At 40.8% G+C, this 24,473-nt stretch overlaps 2 protein-coding genes across 4 annotated transcripts in view; one reads left to right on the plus strand and one right to left on the minus strand.

The window, feature by feature from the left end:
• Window positions 1-2,023: 2,023 nt before the first annotated feature.
• ecsit (ECSIT signaling integrator) lies at window positions 2,024-8,580 on the minus strand. 2 transcript variants are annotated; one of them, XM_012850591.3, is made up of 8 exons: window positions 8,470-8,580; window positions 8,076-8,230; window positions 6,479-6,884; window positions 6,138-6,361; window positions 5,180-5,237; window positions 4,822-4,970; window positions 3,183-3,288; window positions 2,024-3,099 (listed from the first exon to the last, which is right to left on the minus strand). In XM_012850591.3, exons 2-8 carry the CDS (start codon window positions 8,196-8,198, stop codon window positions 2,813-2,815), a joined length of 1,353 nt encoding a protein of 450 aa, XP_012706045.2. In that variant the 5' UTR covers window positions 8,199-8,230; window positions 8,470-8,580; the 3' UTR covers window positions 2,024-2,812. The 2 variants fall into 2 exon arrangements, with proteins under 2 accessions (XP_012706045.2, XP_021165216.2); XM_021309541.2 differs by lacking the exon at window positions 8,470-8,580 and adding an exon at window positions 8,327-8,463.
• Window positions 8,581-14,107: 5,527 nt separating this feature from the next.
• The window catches only part of eml3 (EMAP like 3), a 79,003-nt gene continuing 68,637 nt past the window's right edge, over window positions 14,108-24,473 (plus strand). The window contains exon 1 of one of the 2 annotated variants that reach the window (XM_012850592.3): window positions 14,108-14,525. In XM_012850592.3, coding sequence (XP_012706046.2) covers window positions 14,501-14,525 — 25 coding nt within the window. In that variant the 5' untranslated portion in view covers window positions 14,108-14,500. The remainder of the gene's footprint in view (window positions 14,526-24,473) is intronic. The other variant, XM_021309543.2, reaches the window with a different exon arrangement.

Genomic DNA, 24,473 nt, shown 5'->3' on the forward strand with positions numbered 1-24,473 from the left:
TTCACTAAAACTGGGGCATGTGCTTAACTTTTTCTGGATCCCATACTTTGTCCACATACAGGCAGGGCTGCAGTTAGTCATTCACCAAACATGCAGCACACAAGAACTGTGGCCCACTTTGAACAAGTTTTTTGTCTACCATTAGATGAAAGCCACTGGGACTGTATGAAAAGGTCAGCTGCATCAGAGAAGTATGTGAGAAAGGGGCGGGACATGTACAAGGACAGCAAGACAGTGGTGAGGTGTGTGATAGAGCTGGATGGGGCTCAATACATCAGGGATGAGCTCTGAGATCCTGTATGTGACGGGGATGGACGGGTTTTAGTTATGTTTAGCCATGACATTGTGATCTGTAAGGGAAACAAGGAGGAAGCCACCTTGTCTACTCTTCTCCATCTGAGAATTTTCCCATTGTTCTTGCTGTTAGCCAATGAGGTCAAACTAATAGTTTCCTGCTAATCCTAATCACCAAAAACAGGAAAAAGGCCTCAAATTAAAACAAAAGCTTTAAAAATGTTCAGCACCACCTAAATAAAGATAAAAAATAAGTCATGTTACATAATGAAAAAATGAAAAAAAAAAGTTCAAATACAAAATAAACTGAACATTCACACCCATAATAGGAATCTTTAGACCTCATGTTGCAACTGCGGTAGACGTTAACCCCTAACTGTTGTGAAATATGCTATTTGTGAAGAAACATTAATTATAAGTTGAACATAGCACCATTCTAAAATAGTGTTTTCATAATTCAAGAATGATTGAACATGTTCAAGCTCCAGGTTTGCCTCCACTTTGCTTGATTGAACTCATATAATTAGAATATTGTGAAAAAAAATGTTTTTTCAGTTATTCCATTTAAAGTGAAACGTGTATATTATAGTCATTGATTACATACAGACTGATGTATTTCAAGTGTTTCTTTTAATTTGATGATTAGAACTGACAACTGCTGAAAATCCCAAATTCAGTATCTCTGAAAATTAGACTATTACTTCAGACCAATACAAAAAAAAAGGATTTCCAGAAATGTTGTCCAACTGAAAAGTATGAACATGTACAGAACTCAATACTTAGTTGGGGCTCCTTCTTCCCTGGGTTACTGCAGTAATGTGGCGTGGCATGGAGAGGATCAGTCTGTGGCACTGCTCAGGAGTTATGTGAGCCCAGCTTGCTCTGATAGTGGCCTTCAGCTCTTCTCCATTGTTAGGTCTGACGTATCGCATCTTCCTCTATACCTCATAGAATTTCTATGGGGTTAAGGTCAGGCAGGTTTGCTGGCCAATCACGGTCCTTAAACCACGTACTGGTAGCTTTGGCACTGTGTGCGGGTACCAAGTCCTGTTGGTAAATTAAATCTCTATCTCCATAAAGTTGGTCAGCAGCAGGGAGCATGAAGTTCTCTAAAATTTCCGGGTAGACGGCCATATACCATATAACATAGAAAGGATTCCCGGATCAATGTGTTTCTGTGCTTGTTGTGTCTCTGTCTCTGTCTTTTTTAACCCCCAGTCGATCGAGGCAGATGACCGTTCACACTGAGCCTGGTTCTGCCAGAGGTTTTTCCTTCTGTTAAAGGGGAGTTTTCCTCTCCACTGTCACTTCATGCATACTCAGTATGAGGGATTGCTGCAAATCTGTAGACAATGCAGATGACTGACCACTGTGGCTCTACGCTTCTCCAGGAGTGAATGCTGCTTGTCAAGACTCAATGCAATCTGCCGGGTTTCCTTAGATAGGAAAGTTTTTGACCAATCTTGTCTGGATTATTTGACTGAATTACTTTTTAAAGAGCCTTGAGATGACATATGTTGTGAATTGGCGCTATATAAACAAAACTTGACTGAATTGGATACCTGCTTTTCCAGGCAGAGATGGGCTGGTGCCAATCTCCAGGGGTCACCCCGGACAGGTCGGTCCATCACAGGGCCGAACAACCAATGACATTTAAATACATTTTGTTCAATAGTTAAAGAAGAACCCCAGGTTCCTTTTTAATACTCATTCAGGAAAAGAGACCATCTTTGAAAAAGATGGTAATTTTTTGTTTATTGCAAAAATGTTACAAATTTTCTATACTATTGTGGAACTACTGTAGGTGTTATCAGGTGGCATAAAACAGGAAAAGGAGTGACCACTGCACTGCCAGTAGGCTGCCAGGCATCAGTCTAAAAACTGAGACCAGAACAAAGCAGAAAGTACTTTAACGTCTTAAAAACCTTTAAACTGTAACCCTCAGACTGAAGCTTTTACTCCCCTTCCCTACAAAACACAATAGGTTTCTGAAACATTTGTTTTATTTGCTGACCAGCAGGTCTGGACAGTAAAAAGCTTTCACGTTTCTCATCAGACTTTTTTTGATCATGTAATTCTTAATTATCATTACTAGTTCTTTGAAACCGGGCAACCGTTATTTATTCCAGGGTATTCTCTAAAGCAGTCGTGTGTTCTTGATCTTGTTTTAAATTTGGAATTTATTTCTGCTGTTTAAATGAAATGCTGCTTTTTTTCTGTCATGTGTTACAGGTACATAGTTTCATTTAGAGCACATCAGCTGTCATAACTGCACAAGAAAGGACCTACAGCTTGTTTTTGGAAGGCTAGAGGAGGTGTCACAACAAAACACAGAATTTTGCTTTGAGTGATGTTTGAAAACTAAACCTCATGAACATCTTCACAGCTCATCTCAAGTTGTGATGCTTTTGTGTTATTTTAAATGAACTACTTTATACCGAAATCTCACTTTGTCCAAAGAAATAAATACTTCTTAGCAGCAATAAAAAGCTTGGTTTTAGTCTCTGTCATTAAGAGTTCATTGTTTCATCCCATGGCTTCTCCTGGACTCCTCTTCCTCTACAGCCTCAGGATCTTCATCAGACTGTGGATCTTCCCTTTGGGTCTCTGGATGAGGTGGATGGCTGTGGCCCGGCTCTGGTTGCGCTGCCGCTTGCAGTTCCTGAATTCCAGCATCCAGACGGAACAGAGTGGGAACTTTACCTAGGATGGGATTGTTCTGCTGGAGGCCAGAGATCCACTGATTCAGAGTGACCTGGTCCCCCTGACTGGTCATGCACATGGCGAAGACTGGACCTTCATCCACTAGAAGACAAATACACGCGTGTTACACACTTCCCGCCAATGATCCAGTCAAATGAGGTTGTAGAATGTTACAGAAGTCTTACAGTCGTCCACGTCAAAGCTCTCATCATCCCCCAGGTCCCGGTCCAAATCCAGATCCAGCTGCAGAGGATAGTCAAAACACCGCTCTGGATCATAGACTTCCTCTTCCTGTGGGGAGAACAGTTACAGCTGAACTTGAAAAATACTGTATTTCAGGGCTAAAGATTAAAGGCCTTCCACATACTTCTGTGGAGAGAGTCAGCCGTGAGTGTGCGTGGACTAAGGCGGACTCTGCGCATACAGGTACCTGCACAGCTACATTTTAATACTGCATACGCAGTGTCATACTATAAACTGCTCGGTGGCAAGAAGTCTTTACACCAAACCGTTTTATATGCGACACCGAGCTTGATACACTGAGCTGCTCCAACCAGGCAGTCAGAAGGAATCGTGGCATCAGTCCCTCTCTGTTCTCACTGTCAGGTGTGCGGTGGGAGCCTGCTAGAAAAGAAACAGCTCTAGGTGCCCAGCTAGCTAATCACACATTTTACCATCCGTTCTGCTGCTTCGTCCCACTGGCAGAAACTGTGGGAATTGTAGGAATTTGGCACAAGAAATGTAGGCAATAGTACGCTCGACTATAAAGGGTAAAACGTCCGCGGAGTCAGTGGGGAGTCCGCCTTGAGTTTGCTCGGAGTGAACTATGCCCGAATATGTAGGGGCCTTTACTTGAATACACTTCTAGTTTAGACATTACAGTCAGGCAGTCTTGTAGACAGCTCAGGAGTCCAATCAGGTAGAGACACAGTGTGTGGTAATGCTCCAAATATCCATTGAGTGGAGCGGCTTCTTTGCTTAGCAAAGTCCTACTTCCACATTTTAACAGATTTTTGAACGCATTGTACCACATATAATCGGTAATCATACGTATTATAAGGCGCACCATCAATTTTTGAGAAGATTTAAGGATTTTAAGTGCGCCTTATAATATAGAAAAATACAGTATAGGTTAGAAGTGACTGAAGGTTATGAAGGTCAGAGGTGTGTGGGTGGTGGTTCCAGAGCTGGGGAGCAGAGCAGGAATAGATACATACAGTAGTTTTATGGTTAGTATATTTATTCTTATCAGTCTAGAGCACACAAGTCAAACTCAAAGGCCCATGGGCCAAGTCCAGCCCGTCAAGGCAATTAATCCGGCCCTCGAGAGCCAAAAAAGGCAAATCATGTCATGAAGCAGAGGCGTATATCCTTTTAAATTGTAGAAAGTGGCTAAAACTGTGCCTCCAGCAGCAAATGTTGACTTTTTTAACCGTATAGTAACAGCATCCTGCCACTAGATGTCAGTTTTCCCACAACACATTAAAACAATCCAGAAATGTCCAAAAAGAGAAAAAGTGATGCAGAATGATGAGTTTAATGTGTAACTGACCACAATATCAACTTTGTTACAGATAAACTGGGCCTAAGGGTGCTTCTTTTATGTTACTGTGCATTTTTTATACTTCTATGTGAACTGAAATCAAATCAAAAGTATCATCTATACATGTGCAACCGGCCCTTTTAATGACTTCATGATGCCAACATGGCCCAATATAGAATTGAGTTTGACACCCCTAGTCTGGAGTTTTGGATGTTGTTAGAATAATATTTGACATTATATTTGATACTATAAATTCAAACAATAAGAGAGGATCAACAAACCTTTTCTTCAGGTGGGGTGGGGTCAGCTCTGAGAACGTAGTAGTAGACACACGTCTTCCTCAGCCACAGGGGGAAGGGCCCCTCCACAAACACAGGCTTGTTTGGGTTGTGCTTGGCCAGCAGCTCCATCTGGCTGGGGCTCTGGATCCCTGTAGGCAAAATGCAGAATGTATATGAAACGGATCCAAACATGCAATCATTTTCTCTTTACCTGAGCATGACATCATCAGAAATGTCAATACATAAACACAAAAGATCTGATATATTTATTCAAGTTATTGAATATTTATTCAAGAAAACACATTTTACTTGATATCTGACGTCACATAGGCTTTTTGTATTTTGGAACAAGTCATACCTACTATGTGTGGAAGCTGAATTTCTTCCCCACTTTCAGTGATGTCTGTGCAGGGCAGCTGTGGGGAAGAGCACACAACAACATTCTAGATGAATTTTAGACAAGAAATCTAGAGATCTGCCACATTTTCACTGATTTTTACATTTAACAGAGAACATGTTATATTCTATGTTTGCCATTATGTTGCCAAGTATAAAAATAAGTGACATCTAAAGCAGTGTACAACATTGTAATGAAGCAGCAAAGACAAACATATATGCACACTAAAAGCTGACACCTACTCTCAGTTTTCCTCCAAACAGAAAATATACTCTTGTGTTGTTTGGTTGTAATATTGGTGCACTGGGGCTGCACAGTGGAGCACGGTTGGTAGGTCCAGGGCTTGAATCCCAGCCTGGCGTTTACATGTTCTCCATATGCATGTGGGTTCTTACCAGGTACTCCGACTTCCTCCCACAATCCTAAAACATGACTGTTAGCCGCACTCCGTCCCCACCTGAGTTCGGGTCACCCAAAGCTTGATCCAGTTTTCTTAGCAACCGTTTCTACATGTGAGCCCCCTGTGATGGAAACTGATGATGAAGGCAACCATTGCTAACCCTAGATGTCAATGTTTTTTTAACATCTACCCTGCTGTAATCTGAACTAATAGAGTGATCTAAATTTATAGAGTGATTTCAGCTTTCACAGCTTCCACCTGTGCCGATGATATGACTGTACCAACATAAAGTTAGTGAATTATTTTGTGCCACTGCCAAACGTTTAGGCCATGACTAGAACTGTTTGGAGTTGTCTTACGGCTAATATAAAGAAATACAGCCGAAATCACCAGAAACTGTAAGTGCACTGATACTGCTGCAAAACTGTGTGAGCGTCTAGCAGAACACAGGTTAGATCAACAAAAATCCTGGATTATTCCTCCCAACGCTGTTTAAGCTAGGCTAACCTAAAACTGTACCTGGTAGACGGTGATTTTAGAATCCAGGTCATTGGCAATGCGAGTCAGGCTCAAGCGAGCCAAGTCCACCGGGTCCTCAGGCAGGGGCTGAGGAACAGGGAAGGGGTTTACGTGCTTGAACCTGGGGAACCAGTACATGATGCGTTGGTACTTTCTCACAGGGTGGCTTTTCTCGCCAAAGATCTGGACCAACAGGACCTTGGTCTCAACGTTGGGCATTATACCTGAAGAACAGACAGGGACATTGAGAAAAAACCTGAACCCTGTGGAACTGCTTCCCTCATCAATAATCCCGCTCTACTTGGAGCCCTGCTCTCTATGTGACAGGAAAAGACACCCACCGTAGCTCTCCATCTGCTCCAGTATCTGCACCCCACACTCCTGCTGTCTGGGATAGTGGTTAAACATTCGCTGGATATAATTTCGAGGCACAAACACCTCTTTGGGAAAAACATCCAGCAGTTTGTTGTATACGCTGAGGTCTTTCTCCACTCCGAATTCTGACATCTTCTTCAGAGCGGCGTAGATAAACTCCACATGGCCACGCCGTCTTATGTCCCTCTTGGTGAAGACATCAATCACTTGGTTAAACGTGGCCTTGGTTTTGGACTCTTCGGGCACCTGCTCAAACAAGTCCTCCTGGGTGGCCAAGGACTTTGTGCTGTTCGTCTTGTCCTCATCAACAGAACGTGCAGGAACAGGCCGAATCTTTGCAGATGCTGGGCTGCAATGAAAATGCCTCAGCGCCTACAAATGAAGAGCAGTTTAGTCAGAGAACTGTACGTTTACAGTGGATTCTGTCACTTCAGCATGACAGTAAAACACCCCCAGATGCTGCTCAACAAATTTTAACCATATCGGATATGGGATTTCAAAATAAAAGCCCCTCAAAATCCCTACATTTAGTCACTTTTACTAAACCATACATTTTCAGTGAATAATTTTACTTTGGCAAAACAGTAAAACACCTCCAGGTGCTGCTCAACAAATTTGACAGTATCCACTGAAAATTTACGGTTTAATAGCGACATTGACAGCAACTTAGGAAAAGGGGCTTTCATTTTGAAATTCCACATTAGCTGTGACTCCGGCTTCCACCCACAGTCCAAAAAACATGACTTAGGTTAATGGGTCTCTCTAAATTCTCCTTAGGTGTGAGTGTGTGTGAGAATGGTTGTGTCCTGTGTGTCTCTGTGTTGCCCTGTGACAGACAGGCGACCTGTCCAGGGTGAAACCTGCCTCTCACCCACTTGACAGCTGGAGATGGACACCAGCACCACCCGCAACCCCATGAGGGATAGACGTGTTAGAAAATAGATGGATGGACATCAGATGTGGTTGAAATTTGTTGAACAGCATCTGGAGGTGTTCTGTTATGGTGAATTAAAAGTAGTCACTGAAAAAAAAACAGTTTGTAGCAACATTAACAGTAACTTAGGGCAAAGTGAATAGATGTAGAGATTTTAGAAGGCATTAATTTTGAAATTCCACACATGAAGATGGACTTTGATGAGTAACATCTGGAGATCTCCATCTGTCATCTATAAGTGAAAATAGTCACCTGGAAAAAAACGTTTTGTTTTCGTAGATATTGAGGCTAATGAGAGTGAACAAAAATAAATAAATAAATAAAAAATATATAATAAAATAATAATAAAATAATAATAATAATTAAATAAATATATATATATATATATATATATATATATATATATATTTCCATATTCACCATCAGACATGAATAATAAAAGATATTACACAAAGCGTTAAAAATTACATCAACTAACTCAAGTCAAGCGTTGCTTTTATTTAGTTACTACCGTAATGCTTGTGCGCGTGACCTAGAAAAGCGCGTGACTGCCTTGGCTGATGTGGTCCTCCTTACATGCTGAGGATCTCCAGCATTGGAGGTTGTGCTGTTCCGTTCGTGAAGCTCACCTGCTGCTGTTGGTTGTGGAGCACACTAAGCCGGCTGGTGGCCGGGGACAGGAGCAGCTCACTGATCCGGGCTGCGGTTCGGCCCGACCGAAGCAGCTGCAGGAGGCAGCGGGTAGACTTCATCCCGTCAGCGCGGCCACTCAACAGGCTTCCATCTGGCAAGAACCAACATGATCACGGCTCAGTCATGAACACAGCCATGCTTTATTAAACAACGTAGTTCAGAGTGTGAAAGCGACACTGATCCGAACCTTTTTAAACAGACGCGTAAAAACAAACCACGCTGTGGAAAATGTCGGAAAACTACTTAGATCGCGTTCACGTATTTAGTTAAAAACTCCTCATGTAGATGTTACTCGTGTTAGAGCAACGCATGCTGAGCCAACAGACATACTTCAGGTGAAGTCTCCTTCAAAAGCCGCTTTCTGTGGACGCATCCATGTTAGACAGACGGCGGAACCTCCTGGTTCTGCACCTTTAATGTTCCCCTCCAAACAAAAGAAACATTAGCGTCGGCAAATAGTTCCCGAGACTTTCAGCTAAAATGAGAAAAATCTTAAACAATATTAAATGAATAATGTGGTAATAATAAACTCGAGATTAAATAACACAAATAAAACCCCTTTACTTTGCTACACTTTCTTTGTTTTTTTTTTTTCAAGCGTCCTTCATATCTCTGAGGGTCCAGGGACAATGTCTAAAAGCCTGGCTGACACCTCTATTTTGGCCCTGAAGCCCACCCAAGGCATTCTGGAATTAGCAGAACATTAAATGAACATTTACCAAATAAAGACATGGTGAGCACTGCATTATATCCCCTAAATCCTCCTCCATTCTCCTCATTCCCATCCCCCCAACTTCCCATCCTATCTGCCCAATACTTTTCATTTGCAACAATTTTGTAAATTCTCAGCTATCTCGGTCATTGCAGCAGACAACAGGCATAAATCAGAGACAACCGGACTGTTGCTCAGTTCTTTCTGAAATGTTTTGACGCCTATCTAGGAGTCTTTGTCATCCTTAGAGAATGATCCTACATGTCCTTAAAAACAGCAGCTATCCAACTGCAGGTTGCTCAAGTGCGACCCACCAGAATTGACAAAGTCTCCTAGGTGTCGAAACGTTTTCAGAAAGAACTTAGCAAAAGTCCAGTTGCCTCCGATTTAAGGCAGTCTGGTATAGTATAAAGGTAAATTAATTATTTTCTAAAATAATTAAATATTGGGCAATCTAACTGAGATCTGGTTAAATACATGATAAAATCATACATGGTAAATGGTAAATGGACTGTACTTGCGTAGCGCTTTATCATGCCCACAGGACTCCAAAGCGGTTCACAATACATTCACGCACATGTGATTGGTTATTTTATTAGCAACCAATAACTGATGTTGATTAGAATAGAATAAAAAAATTTTGTTGTCCCACAGTGGCCAAATTCAGGTGTATCAGCAGCCAAGTGACACCCAAACAGAAAAGATAAACACAAGGGTAAGAAATGTAAAAACTAAAATTAAGAACAGGAGATTGTGCAGTAAGGGCAAGTTTGCAACATAAGAACAAACAATTGTCTAGTTATTAGTTATTCAAAATTACATAATCTAAAAGCCAAAGCAGTATGCAATGGAGCAGAGTGACCTCAGGAAATGTGCAAAACAGGCAGATATATTTATCCATAGTAAAACACCAACAGACTATTTACAAGAAAGGCAGCTCTACAACAAATTGTGGATGGGGAGACAGGGAGAATGAAGAACAAAAGTTAAATAATAATAAGTAATTTTGTTAGTAGGGTAAAGTTAAGTGTCTTGATACTGCTTAGTATTACATAGTATTACATAGAAAATAAAAGAATAGACTACTTGTTTTCTCAGAATAATATTTCAGATTTTTGTTCATATTTGTCCAGCATGACTCAAAAAGTGGGCCATTACTGTTACAGAGTAATTTTTTTTAACCCTGAAGAGTTATGATTTCTATTCTTAATAAATACCAGTGGTTTTAAAGTCCTCTTTATACTTGTTGAATTATAAAAGGTTATATGAAGTTTGGTGTCATCCACTCTTCTAACATAAATTGAAGGTATACTTTAAATAATTTTAAGATTATTATTATTCTTTAAGTAAAAACACATCATTAAAGGGGTTCACGACTAGCCCAGGTGTCCTCTTTTTTTGCAAATTAAAATATGGTCACCCTAAATATTACAAGGTCATTTTATAGCAACTTACTGAACAGCACAGCTGTTAAAATTTATCAGCCCTCAAATGTGATGTATTGGACGTGTTCTGATTAGGACTTTCACCAGCAAAGATACACAACAGGTTCCTGGCAGAAATTGTAGTTAGCGCCATAAGAGTAGAGGAAACAGAGATGAGAGGTCCAGCTCTGTATGTGACACCTGATTATAGTGCAAACGGACCAAGGCTGCAGATCTTCCTGTATCTGCCTGTGGTACACAGAGCATTTTCAATTCTAAATGCAAAGACAGAAGTTGTGTAAGCAGCCAAACCCTTTTCATGTTGGAGGGGAGGGCCGAGATGGGGGATCTTGAACGCCATATTTAAAGATTTGTTTAACTTAAACATTTGGTCTACTCTTTTTTTTCCCAAAATGGGCCTATTTTGAAAAATACTGTTGTTGACCATAGTCAAGAATTGTCTTTGGACTTTTAACCATACAAGGGTATTTGAATTATGTGATATTTACTAATGTTTAACCAAAACAAACACCTTTTTTATGTGGCCTGATGCATCTCAATAATCAAGGTAGAAAAAGAAAAAAAAAGTTGAGAAGGTGCTGTGGATGGGTTGTTCTCCGTTGAAACGTTTCATCTCTTCTCCAAGAGACCTCTTCAGTCTGAGGAGTTTCAGGTAAACTCGGCCTTATGAGCAGTACCTTCGCCTGGTGGATCAACAAGTTTAACAGTGACAACCAAAACTGGTTGCTCACATGCAAAAGAGGACCATCAGACTACCAACCAATCATTAGTGCTTTGATGGCCATGTATTGTTCCCAGGAGGCTGAGTCATGCTTGCAATGACAGCACCGTAGGAGGGGGACAGTTGGACCCAGAGGCCTCCACATCTGGTTAATAAAAGACTATTTCTCTTCACAAAAGTAATATTTCTTATGTGTTAACAAAAAATTAAACGTTATTAAAAGGTGGACAGCTGCCATGTTTCAGTTTTTGCAGTGTAGAGATGATCAGCCTGTGGTTCTGCTAATGTATAATGGAAGCCCAGGTATGCCCCATTTCCATAGTGACACATGGATTTGATTCTGTACTGGTCTGCTTGGTTCAGTTCTACACAGGTGGTTTTCCATTACAGCTGTGTACCACAGCAATGTGGGTGCAGCCGACATAGCAAGGCAGCGCAAAAAGTCGGACGCATAACGCTTTTCATCAGCCGCCAAAAATCAAAAATCTGTGCACCTGTGTGTTGGACCATGGTATTGATATGGGGCTTCCATCTTCTTGTAGTATCTAATGATATAACTGCTGTGTGGATTTTTAAAAATATGGCGGATCTGACTCCACCCCCTAGCGAATCAGTGACTGACTTACTTCATGTTTTCGGGCCGACCCACTGCACTTACAACCACATTGAATCAGGTACTAAAAAAAAGTAACCGTTCTACATAACCATTACTATTGGAAAAGCCAAATAAGCAAGTTCACCTGTAGTGAACCACTCTGAGTTAGTTCTAATGGAAAGGGGGCGTTTGATAGCTGCCTTCAGGTCATCTGCTTTCTTGAATTTGGTGTCTCTCATCTTCCTCTTGATAACACTAAATATATTCTCCATAGGGTTCAGGTCAGGCCAGTTTGCCGGCCAATCAAGCACAGTAACACCATATGCATTGAACCAGCTTAGTACCTTATAGTACCAACTTTATACATGTTGTAATGCTATTTCTAATCAGAATGCAGTAGGCAGACTTCTTAATAAATGTAGTAAAAGCTCTCATATGACCACTGGCTCCAAGTGAATTTTAGAATAAAGTACTTCTTGTCACCTACAGGGCCCTACATGCCTTCTGATTATTTTTGTCCACTTTTAACCGCTCGTGGTCTTCAATCCCAAGCTCACAATCTCCCTGTTGTCCCTTGAGACTAAAAACTAAATGGAATAGGGCATTTCAGTCAATACTGCCCCTGTTACTTGGCTTTGCTGACTCTGTGGATGCTTCTATAAACTAACTGAAAACCATTTTTTTTCACCAGGCCTTTATGTATGATTTTATTGTCCTTTTATATCCCGGTTTTTATACTATGCATAACTTCAATGTAACTCATGTTGTACTTTATTTCTGTGAAAGCCACTATATAAATAAACTTAAGTTTATTTATATAGTGATATAGTATCAGTTCATGATTTTGGACATGAGACTTTGTTTATGTATGTTTCTGTTCGAGTTGTTGAATATCTTTATTTCCTAATCCTTCTCTGCCTCTCTCATGTCAACATTTGTGTCTTCCTCACATCCACCATTGTGTCATTTCTAAGATGCTCTTACTGATATTTAAAACTCTTAATGACTGATCTTTTAGAGCATCTGTGTGAATCAGAGAAAATCTGAAGAAGACACAAAATTGAATGTGTTGTTAAAAAAAAACATGATGCATTTGTTAATCCATCCCTTTTCTAACATGTCTATCCCCTGTGGGGTGCTGGTGTCCATCTCCAGCTGTCAATGGGCGAGAGGTGAGGTACGCCCTGGACAGGTCGCCACAGAGACAAACAACCATTCTCGCACACACTCACACCTAAGGAGAATTTAGAGAAGCCAATTAACCTAACAGTCATGTTTTTGGACTGTGGGAGGAAGCCGGAGTACCTGGAGAGAACCCACACATGCACAGGGAGAACATGCAAACTCCATGCAGAAAGACCCAGGGGAGGACTGGAACCCAGGGACCTTCTTGCTTCATAGCAACAGTGCTACCTACTGCTCTAACGTGCAGCCATATTTGTTAATGTTCATTAAAAATTATTTTATATTTTCAGTAGAGAAATTACGTGATTGGAGAAAAATATTCAAGAAGACACATCTGAAGTTGAATGAAACAAGGTTTGTCTGAAGAGCCAAAAAGAATTGCTGAAAGACATAATTACAGATAACTAATGAGAACAAATATAACTCCGTAAAGCTTTGTTACTTTTCAGCCAGCATTCCAGATTTATGCCTGAAATGTTTCACCGAAAAGGGTACTCTGATCCACTGTCTGTGGGAATCCAAGATAAAATATGCTGTAATGCCAAGCTCTCTGTTTTGTGAATATACCCAGAAGACTTTTCAGTTTTCATAAAAAAGGTCAAACTATTGGACTTTGCACTCGTTCAGGTCAGCAGAGTGGTGACTCTGTGTTGGAGGAATATGAATGCACTGAGCAATGTGGATTGGAGAATTGGTAAATTGTATATGTTTGTAAAGACTTACATCACTAAAGGCAAGTGAAAATGCTTTTTATCATCTTTGGGAACATTATATAAATAGTTTAGAGAATGAACATGTAAAATTTAAATCTTATATAAATATAAAAAAATCTAAAAGCTGTTTTGTACTGTGTTGTAAATACTCCTGTGTATATTATTATTGTCTGCCAATTTATACTTGAGTTCAAGTAAAGTATGTGTGAATGTGTGGTTTTCAATGAGTCATATCTCCATTTTCCGTTTTGTAGGTTTGAATGTTTAAAGAATGTCAAAAAAAGAAATGAAAATAAAAATAAACAAACATATGAAATGTTCTAATTAATTTTTGCCATAACTGAAATGCACCTTTTCAAAATCTCAAACGACCTTCTGTAATGTTTTTGTAATGCATTTTTCAAGTACAGCACTTTGAATCGTCTTGTTAGTGAAAAGTGCTTCATAAATAAACTTGGCTTACATTTAAGCGACACCCAAAACTTAAAATGGTGCAGTACCACTAACTGCCATGTGGTGGCGAGAGAGGTCTATTAACTACAAACACTCCCTGTTACGTTTCACTGGTTTAAAAAGTTGAGAAGCTTTTCTTATGTAGTACATAACAGTTTTAAAATCTGTTTGATTACAATTACAGAAGCTGAGATTAATATATTTAGGATAAAAATGGGGTTGAGTGTCTTTTTCAGGCAACTTTAAGATCAAGCGACGTGTTTCTTTTTTAACCCCTTGATGCATATTTACTATAGAGTTGTTAGTGGATTTAGTTCTTATGGAATCCCTACTCGGTCTGAAGTCAGAATAGTGTTTTATTTAAGGGGGAAACGCGTTTCCGGTGTTGATATGCGCGCAGATTTGGAGATTGACACGTTACTGGTGTGTGCGCGTATGCGACACTCCTCTCTCAGCATGGAAAACTCACCGTAGCCTGGGGTGGATTCTGCATCTACACAAACATCACCTTTCAAGCTGAAATTTAGACTTTGGATTATGGATTCCTCCACCAACAGTTTAGGTGAGTAAAATAGCGAAACGCACCTTTTGGTTTTGCGCAGCTGGGATTGGTTTAAACTCTGTGGGTCGCTGTGTGAAACTTCCCTCTCATGTAGTGGAGGAGCTTAGCTTACTGTAGAAACCTAAATGTTGTAACTTTCGCTCAGTGTAGCTTTGACCTAGAACACGACTTCTAGTATTTATTAAAGACATACAAAGTGTCAGGCCTGTCTGTCCTGCTGCGAAGAGGCTTTCAGTGCCGTTTTTAGGCGCAGCGCTGCCGCATTCTTCGCTGTTTGGATGGGTGATGATGTGAGAGAGGAGCAGACAGGCTCGAACAAAGTGGCTGCACTAAAGGGAAGCTGTTGGCAGCTAGAAACAACCGATTCCTTGTTTTACTATCAGTAAAATGTGTGTAAGAACCGTATATGACCGCAGCTCTGGTGCGTGGGTGTGCGTGCGCATGTGGAAGAGCAGCAGACTGATTTATAGTTTGCACTGCTGCACGCGCCAGCACCGTTCAGACTGGTCACGGAATGTGATGTGACCCGGTGCACGCGGCTCGGGTCACATCTGCTGGGGGGGGAAACTTGGGAGTTTCTCAGGTACACCTTTCTGGGCTGAAAACACGTCTCTGCTCCGTAGAAAACGGAAGAAAGTGGCTTGCATTTGTAATGTTGTGCCTGTGCTCAACGTTCACACGATTCCCCTGCAGAGGCGCCTGAAGATGAAAAGATCCCTTCAGTCTGAAATAAGATACAAATAAAGTCTGTAGCAATAGATGCAAAATATGAGTTCCTTACTAGATTAGAATAAAAAGGAAAAACTGTGCATCAGAGAGGCTTCTGTAAGCAACAGCTCTCACTGTGTGTGTGTGTGAGTGTGTGTGTGTGTGGGGGGGGGGGGGGGGGGCTGCGCCGCCCACTAACTGTTGCATAGAAACTGTTGCACAATGCCGCTGTTGTTGCACATCTGTAGCCCCTGCTCTCACAGCATCTGTGCTGATGCTGATGTTTACCTGCCTTGTAAACAGATGGGTGGAAAGGCGCAGAGGAACTGTAAATATCAGCGGGAATCGCCTACCAGCATCTGTGGGCATGGCTGCGGTTTCTCTGCGCCAGAGCGAACACGGAGTTTGATGCTTGTCTCAGCAGAGGCCTCTGTTCATGATGGGGATCAGCTGGTGCTGCTGGTTCACAACATGAAGGTGCTTACCTGGCTAGATCTGTTATACTGTGTGTTGGAACATTGGAGTTTGAGTCATGCCTACATTCTCCTGTCAGCTGACTATCTTGTGATCGTTTGTAAGAAGATGAGATGGAATTACTTTTTTAGATGGTGAACCTGGACAGATTTCATCCATGCATCTAGTCAGATTAATGTGTGAATAGTTTAAATATTATATTTTACACCGGATAAAAACCATGGCTGCATCATGCTAGCAAAACACCCAGTTGTGATATAGTTGCTTTGTTGCAATGATCAGATTGTTTTTTCTTTCTTTACCATCATCAGAGTGTCCTCTTCAATCACGTGTGCTTCAGTATCTTGGCCCCTAAAATCTAGATCAGATGTGCTAGTCAGCCCATCTACTGGCCCATTATGTTGCAAATAAATTGCTAAATTGTCGGAATTGTGAACTGGTGTAAAACGAGCCTCTGATAGTGGAGTCTGTGAAGAGTTTGGCCAGTCAGAGAAATACTTGCCCCATTATAAAACTACAAAGATGGTGGCCTCATAATTTGATTCTGAATCAATCAGTGAAAAGTAATTTAAGTAAACTGGTTCTTCAGTTTTATAAATGCTTTATTCTTCTTAAGCCCATAAAGTTTTCAAAAACACATTTATACAGAAATGGCACTTAATAACTCCTGAAGCGTGTTGTTGCTGAGTGATGCCTTCTGTGGTGCATAAACAAACCTTAGACTAGAAATGACAGCATCATACGCCTTTATGAGGAGTATGGGGTTTAATAAAAACTATGTAGAGTGGTTGTTGATGTGGGGAGGGCTTCTTCCTCCACATGTTCACAAAATATGCGATACAGAAAATGTGTAAATGTGAAAGCTTTGAAAAGGCTAACACTGATTTCTAGAAGTCTACAGCTGATGCCAACAGTAAAATTCAAACAGTGTCTGGGTTTATGATGGAACTTGTCAACTCTGATGCTAACAATGCAAACCCCCACTTGTCATACTACGCTGGCTATTGAAGTCTATGATAAGTAATGTGTCAGTTGAGGTTTGATATGATTGTTCATTAGTCCTTTTATTTCACAAATACAGATTTATGTAGTTCTCTCATGATAATCTCGAAGGCAACTTGACATCTGTGCACAGATTGTACATTCTGGTTGATGATCATCAGACTAGAATTTGTGCAGACATCAGCAGGACGTTGCATCAACCAGTTGCAGCTATTTCATAGCTTTTCTTCTCCAGAATGTCGTAATAGTCTCTTTTAGAGGAGCAGGCATGCAGCTTTCAAGGAGCCTGGTGGGACACAGTATCTCTTTGTCTATTCTAGCTGTTTAATGTGGTGCATTTTGTGGCTCTGGCTGAAACATCTCCATGTGGATTCAAAATCTTTCAAGAACTTAACTTCAGATTTAACACATACTGCAGTTTACTTTGCCTGAAAAAATTCTCAGCTGTCAGTTATGTTTAGCATATTTCAATTTATGTTAGTTTTCAAACAATACTACACATTCATGTTGTTGTTTTTGAATCCATAAATGTACACATACACGTAAATGCATACTGAAGAATCAAGAGTCTTTATGGTCATTATGTAACCATAATAACATTTGCTGAGACACCAGGTCAGAATTTACACATAACACACAGGGACACAAATCCAGTCATAATGTTCAAGTTGAATGCACCAACACTTCTGAAACCCTAGAGTGTACAAATAGTCCTTAGCATCTGATAAGATTTAAATGTTCAAGTATAAAGACAGATAGCAGTCACCTTACAGAGCGATGTGAATTACTGTGCAATTGCATGAATGCATCAGACAAAACACTAGACATAGTGTTGTTACTGGTCGGCTTGAAAATTATGTAATAGAATTACGTAATTTTCATGGATGTCCAAATAGACATTAGCATATGAGAGACAGTGTAAATAATTCTCAGTTGGCTCAAGAACCTGTGGAACCAGTACTTTGTAAACATATAACAGACCATGAATCGGGCCGGTGGTATATTTGACTCTCAGCAGGGGATGATAGTAAGCAAAGTGCAGGCAGTCCAGACCAGCAGCGATGGTGTACTTGATGTACTTCAGGAGGATCCTCTCAAAGCATTTCACAACGACAGGGTTCAGAGTAACAGGAAGGTAATCAGTATTAAGGCAGATTATGATTATTTTTTTTCGATGGAGGACTTCAGACAGGCAGGGACCATGGAGAGTGGCAAGTTGGTCAGGACATGATTTTAGCATCCAACCTGACACCATGTCTGGACCTGCAGCTTTGTCGGGGTTGAGATACAGATATGTCACGTTTGTCGGTGTGAACCCGAAATCCAGCCAACACAGAGTACGTTTTAAAAGGTTTATTGAGGCGTAGAATACTGGCAGACAAGGCAGGCAGGCAGGAATGGGAATGCAACCCCAGAGTATGCAGATAGACCAGGAGGTGCAGGCAGCGATAAACTTGAGCCTGTGGTGAATGTAGGAGGTGACTTGAGCAGAGGATGCAGGCCCAAGGTTCACCAGACCAGGCAGCAGGACCTTAGGGAAACAGAGCATAAAAGCAGCACACAGACACTGGAAACCTCCTTCAGTCTGGGCTGATCACAGGCTGGGGAACAGGTGAGCAGAGGAGGAACTGATGAGTGGCAGCAGGTGGAACTGGGCTGTTGACTGACAAGTGGGCTTAGCTAATTGGTTTCCGTGGTTCTTCAACTTTTATAACTTTCTTACCACAGAAGACATTACGCCTCTAAACAAAAGACCTGTGCAGTCGCACCAGTAGATGCTTTTCCTCTTCTCCCATCCACGTGCAAACACAGGTTTCCTTTCAACTTGTCACCAGAGGGGGCAGACCTCTGCAAAAATCCTGGAACTTAAGCTATGCTCCTTTAAGCCTTGCGTGGGATCTATACTAAAAGTTTGATATGCCCAAACACCAAAAAATAGTGTATGCTAAATAAATAAATAAATAAATAAACAAATCCTGATTTATAAAACCTTGCACATGCACACCAGCAATCAATTTTGCTTTATAAATCACTGCTGCATCTGAACTTTTTTTGAATGCGGTTGGGCCTCATGTTCTTCCCTCTATACGCCCATATCCAACCATAAATGGTCAATGCAAAGCACCCCTTGGATGGCAATGTGTATTTAAATGATGTTTGATTAGCTAAAACATTGCAATGTATGTATTAATCTGTGGTACACATCACTGTGGTGATAATCAGGAGAAGAAGATTATATGTGCCAACTTTGATTTAAGATATAAAGTGGCTGATTGCCCTTTTTTATTCATTTTAAAGGTCCTTGTGTATGGTTGTGGTTCACCAGCGCAAACATGAATAACAATGCGGTTTTGAATATTTATGATAAAGATCTGATATAGAGTGAAATTGAATGTCTGAGAGGACTTGTGCAGTGTGGATGCAATAAACCTCTTTATCATCGCCAATTTCCGATATAAGCATGGGCGATAGTTTGTGTGAGGGTCAGCACATTCTGACGTCAAGTTGTAAATAGATCACCACCTTTGCGTGGAAAGTAATGCACACAAGGTTTAGTCTTATGTACATTAGTTTTGTGCGTAGGCAAGCTTTATATTTGAGACCCCTGGATTGGTGGACTGGAGTAGTCCAGAGTCATCTTCAGGTGAAAGTAAAGTTTACATTACTTTGGAAATCAAGATTCCAAATGAAGAGTGGAGAGACACAGAATCCATGTTGCTTGAAGTCCAGTATTAAGTTTCCACAGTCAGTGATTAATTGGGGTGCCATGTCATCTGCTGCTGGTGTTGGTCCACTGGATTATCTTAAGTCCACAGTCAATGCAGCCGTCTGCCAGGACATTTTAGAGCGCTTCCTTCTGCTGCGAAGCTTATTAGAGATGCTGATTTCATTCTCCAGCAGGGCTTAGTACCGGCCCACACTGTCAAGGGTACCAGAAGCTGGTCCGATGTCCATGATGTTTCTGACTTGACTGGCCAGCAAACTGGCTTGACCTGATCCCCATAGAGCAGGGGTCTGCAACTCCGGTCTTCGAGGTCCGGTGTCTCGTGCAGTCCTGCAACTTTTATGTGTGTCTCTGCTTCAACACAGCTGAGTCAAATGATCGGATCCTCAGCAGGACTCTGGACAACTTGACTGCAAACTGAGGAGATAATTCAGCCATTTGATACAGGTGTGTTGGATCAGGAAATATATAAAAGTTCCAGGACACCAGACCTCAAGGACCGGAGTTGCACCAACTGAGAGCTACTTCATTGGTGTTGTGTCATACGAAGGGCTACCAGTACTGACCTTTGAACTAGAAGAGTCAGAGTTCTCAGTTTAACTTCATTTAAAATAAATACATTTTTCATGCTTTGTTATAGTTATTGTCATTTTTAAATCTCTATAAATGCAAGTGTAATTAAACAAGAAGAGTAGCGGTATAAAATAAAGCTTTAGATGTTGCTGATTGGTGGATTGAGTTTTTTTTTTTAGAACAGGCTCATGAGCACCACATGTGGTCCTTAGGGGCTACTTGGTGCCCATAGGGACCATGGTGGTGACCCCTGTTCTATGGAGTATTGTTAAGAGGAAGATGAGAGACACCAGACTTGGAGGGCACTATCAGATTTGCCTGGGCCTTTATTATACCTCAGCAGAGTCACAGGCTAATAGTCTCAATGCCACATTGATGCAGTAATTAACGCAAAAGGAGGCCCACCCATGTACTGAGTGAATAGAAATGAACACAACATTCAAAAGGCCTGAAATTACTGTTTAAAATCAGCGATTGACTGATTTAGTATATTTCCTGGTCAAGGGCTCATCATCTGAATGATCCCTCAGTCTTGGTCTTGTGTTGGTTGGCCTCAAAACGTTGGTTCCAGGCGCAATAGATTTAGTCAAATATACAAAAGCAAACAAGCAAAGAGAAACCCAACAACAAACTGAATGTGAAGTGAAAGCTAAAGCAACAGATGTGATGAGCGCGAAGCTGCATGGCGCCTTCTCAAAAAAAGAAACAAGGTTATTGTTGCTTAGGACCGGTTATATCAAACCGTCATCAGCAATGAGACCCAGCCCCCACAAGTGAGTTTCCATTACAGGGCAGTCCTGAGACCTGGTTGATCTTTACAGACTCTTCATCCAATCAGAGCTAAAAACAGTTTGAACCTGAGAAGAGACCACAAACACCCCACCACACGAATACTGTCTGCCAGATATGTGATAATGAGAATTTACCAACCTGTTTGTTTTGTGAATGTCATTGCATCAGCGTCTGGGGAGTAAACAAGTCACAACCTGTACAGCTGGCTTGAAGTCTTATGCAATTTGAGTGTTCATCCCAGCAGCCTCACTGTTAACACGAGTCGAAATGAAGTTAATGTATCTTTTATACAGAAAACACTTGCCAGTAATATTCAGTAGTTCTATTACATTTTGTCATAATGGACACAATGTCTAACCTTATTTTGCAAAAGTATATTTACAACAAAATATATAGTTTTTATTAGGTTTCACATAAGATGAATCTTTATTACGATTTTTTTTTTATTTGACAGACAGCTGCTGCGCAGCACAATTCAGTCCAGAAATTTTGCATTACATTACATGATGCTCCTTTGTGGATGAAGCAGTCATGAGCCACCTCCTCTCCCCAAGGGTCAAATGTGCACATTTTATCTCCACACAAACATTTCCACAAGAGCAGAGCAACAAGACTATAAGTAAATAAAATCGTAAAGGATTAATGAATCCAACGACCATATCAGAAAATCCTACAGCATTAGTGTTAAATAATGTGCTAACCTTATCATCAGCATTGTTTCACATATCCCAAACTCCTTCCTTTGGCATATGCCATTATGATGTCTGCCATACTTTCTGACCTTTGGCATGTTAGGCACTATTATCCATTTCAGACATGAAGAGCAAAGCGTGAATTTATTGAAATATAACAGTCACTGCTATATAGCTGGGACTTATCTAGGGCATAGTTCACCAGAACGCTGTATCCAACTTCTCTTATCCTCTTGTGGTTAATTTCTTATTAAAAGTTTTTAATCTTGGACAACTGCAGTTATTCACCTTCTCCCTTTTTTAAACAGCATTCCTTATAGACCAGTTCATTGTTATTGTTTTGATCCGGGTTTTTCGCACATGCACGCTGGACTGGTAGGCAAAAGGCGAACACAATGGCGGACGAAAACAAAGGAAACGACGAATGCCTCTGTGTGCAACCGGGAGCACAACAAGTGGTAGGCATTGTTTAGATTCCAAAAATAAACTAACTAAAAGCACGCTCTAATTCACCCGTTTTGTCATGTAGTAGACGAGAACAGTACTGTTTCTGCCTACCAGCGGGACCCGGATGTAGGGCGGATGTAGCGCGTGACGTCACGCGTGATCTGGTCTGTTCAAGGAGAAAACGATTATTATAACAGCAGGTTAATTTTGCTCTGCATTCCTGCTTGGTACAGACAATTTCTTGATATTTAAGGAAAAAGACTAAAAGCAGCTTTCAGCTCTGAAGAAAGACAATTTGTTAGGGTAATGCTCTGTTTTATCATAACAAATTTCTTTATCCAACTACTGTTTTAGCTGCTCCATCTCTTCACCTCATTTTAACCTTGAATGTCTCTGCTCCATTCTCTGTGTGGCAGGATCCTTATTTTTGTTACTTGCTTCCTTCTCCCCCTGCCTCTTATAAGTCATTCTTTATGAATTATTATTCAGAAACATGAAAACCATTTAATACTCTTAACCATCTGATTCGGAATTCATTAATTCCCACAATCAGAATTGTGGGTATTAATGAATTCCTCTCTCTTTGCAGTTAGGAGCTTGTACAGAATAATTACTTTTTGGATAATTCTTATTAGGCACCAGCAGCCCTCGCGACCCCACTAGGGATAGACGTGTTAGAAAATGGATGGATAGATAATTCTTATCTTTACTAGAATCTAGACTTTAATATTCAGAGAAAAACACATTTTGTCAGGACTGTGTTCTTGGAAGCCACTGCTTATCTTCTAGAACGGAATGTCCCTCCTTTTCTCTAGATATTTTTTTCAATACATCTGATGGATAAAACAAATATTTTTTATGGTTGTGCTGTAGTCAGAAACATTTTAAGATTAAACATGCTAACTAAAACCATTGAAGTCAGAGGTGAAACTTTATTTTTCCTCTGAGTAATGCACAGCTGACCTTGGGACCAACTCGCTGGGACTTTCCATCCCTCATTTTAGGGGTGTTTCTTGCTAGATCACCTTTGTGTCACTTGTTAAAAGTCTTCTTTCTCTCTGCTTTCTATCATCCCAAGAAAAATATAAATAAACAGCAAGAAATAAAACAAACACATATCTAAAATTCTGATGAATTTAGACAAAAGTATACTGCCATATATTGTAAAATGATGTTTTGAGATAATACGCCCATTTTTTTTTTTGCCACAGTGTGATAGAGTGGTTAGGATTTTTTAATTACTTATGTTATGCTTAAAATTACATTAAGTAGGAGTGGACCATAGGGGGAAATGGACATGGAGCGTTTTAGTCACAAAGGACAGAGTTCAGGAGCATAATGTACATTTCACACTTTACTCAGAGACTCCATGTAGTTTGTTTTTATTGGCTTGCATCCATTTTTGAAATACTGAGGATTTAAAATAATAATGATGTTCCAAAACATAAAGTCACCACAGAGAATTAGTCTCTGTGGTGACCTCATCTAACATAATCTCATCTAACATAATGACCGAAAAGACTAATAATACAACAAACAAATGTGGGTTGCCAGGCAATCTGCTGCTCAGTCAGCTCTTCCCATTGTGGCTCATTTATGTGCCGCTATGTTTCCAGACAACAGTACTAACATTGTAATAACCACTCCTGGTCCTTCTCAAAAATAAATAAATAAATAAAAAGTAAGTAAATAAATCATTCCTGCAGATTTCTAGCTGTAGTTCTCCTCCTTTATGTTTTGATGTCATATTGCCCCCACCTCTGATAAGCATTCAGCTTTTGCTGTCTAAAAAATGCCTCACGTAGCAACCGCTACATGAGTGCGCGTTGCCATTGAGAATCATGTATGTGCATGAATAAAAATTACCAATCACTACACGTACAGCGTCTAACTTTGCAGAAAAAAAAATTCACATGAACCGGTGGTCAGTCTTTTTTCTCCTTCTCCTCCCCACAGCAAGAAGCGATTTTTCTGGCTGTGACACATTCACTAGGTTTTGTTTGTTTTGTGGGTGTGTTTTTTAAGTAGAAAAAAATAACAGTTTAATATATAAATCAAACAGAAGATGTTCTCAGGAAGGTAATTTGCATTGATGACCTGGTGTAAAAAACACCAAGATTCAGATTATTCACATTTCTTTATTATTTATTATATTATTTTGTTATATTGCTGTTTGAAAATGTTATCCATCCATCCATCCATCCATCCATCCATCCATCCATCCATCCATCCATCCATCCATCCATTTTCTTCCGCTTATCCGGGGTAGCAGCTTCAGTAGGGAGGTCCAGACGTCCCTCTCCCCAGCCACTTGGGCCAGCTCCTCAGGAGGAATCCCAAGGCGTTCCCAGGCCAGCTGGGAGACATAGTCCCTCCAGCGTGTCCTGGGTCTTCCCCTGGGCCTCCTCCCGGTGGGACGTGCCCGGAACACCTCACCAGGGAGGCGTCCAGGAGGCATCCTGACCAGATGCCTGAGCCACCTCACCTGGCTCCTCTCTACGTGGAGGAGCAGTGGCTCTACTCTGAGTCCTCCCC

Source organism: Fundulus heteroclitus, chromosome 14, assembly GCF_011125445.2.
Source record: "Fundulus heteroclitus isolate FHET01 chromosome 14, MU-UCD_Fhet_4.1, whole genome shotgun sequence".
Taxonomy (NCBI): Eukaryota; Metazoa; Chordata; class Actinopteri; order Cyprinodontiformes; family Fundulidae; genus Fundulus; species Fundulus heteroclitus.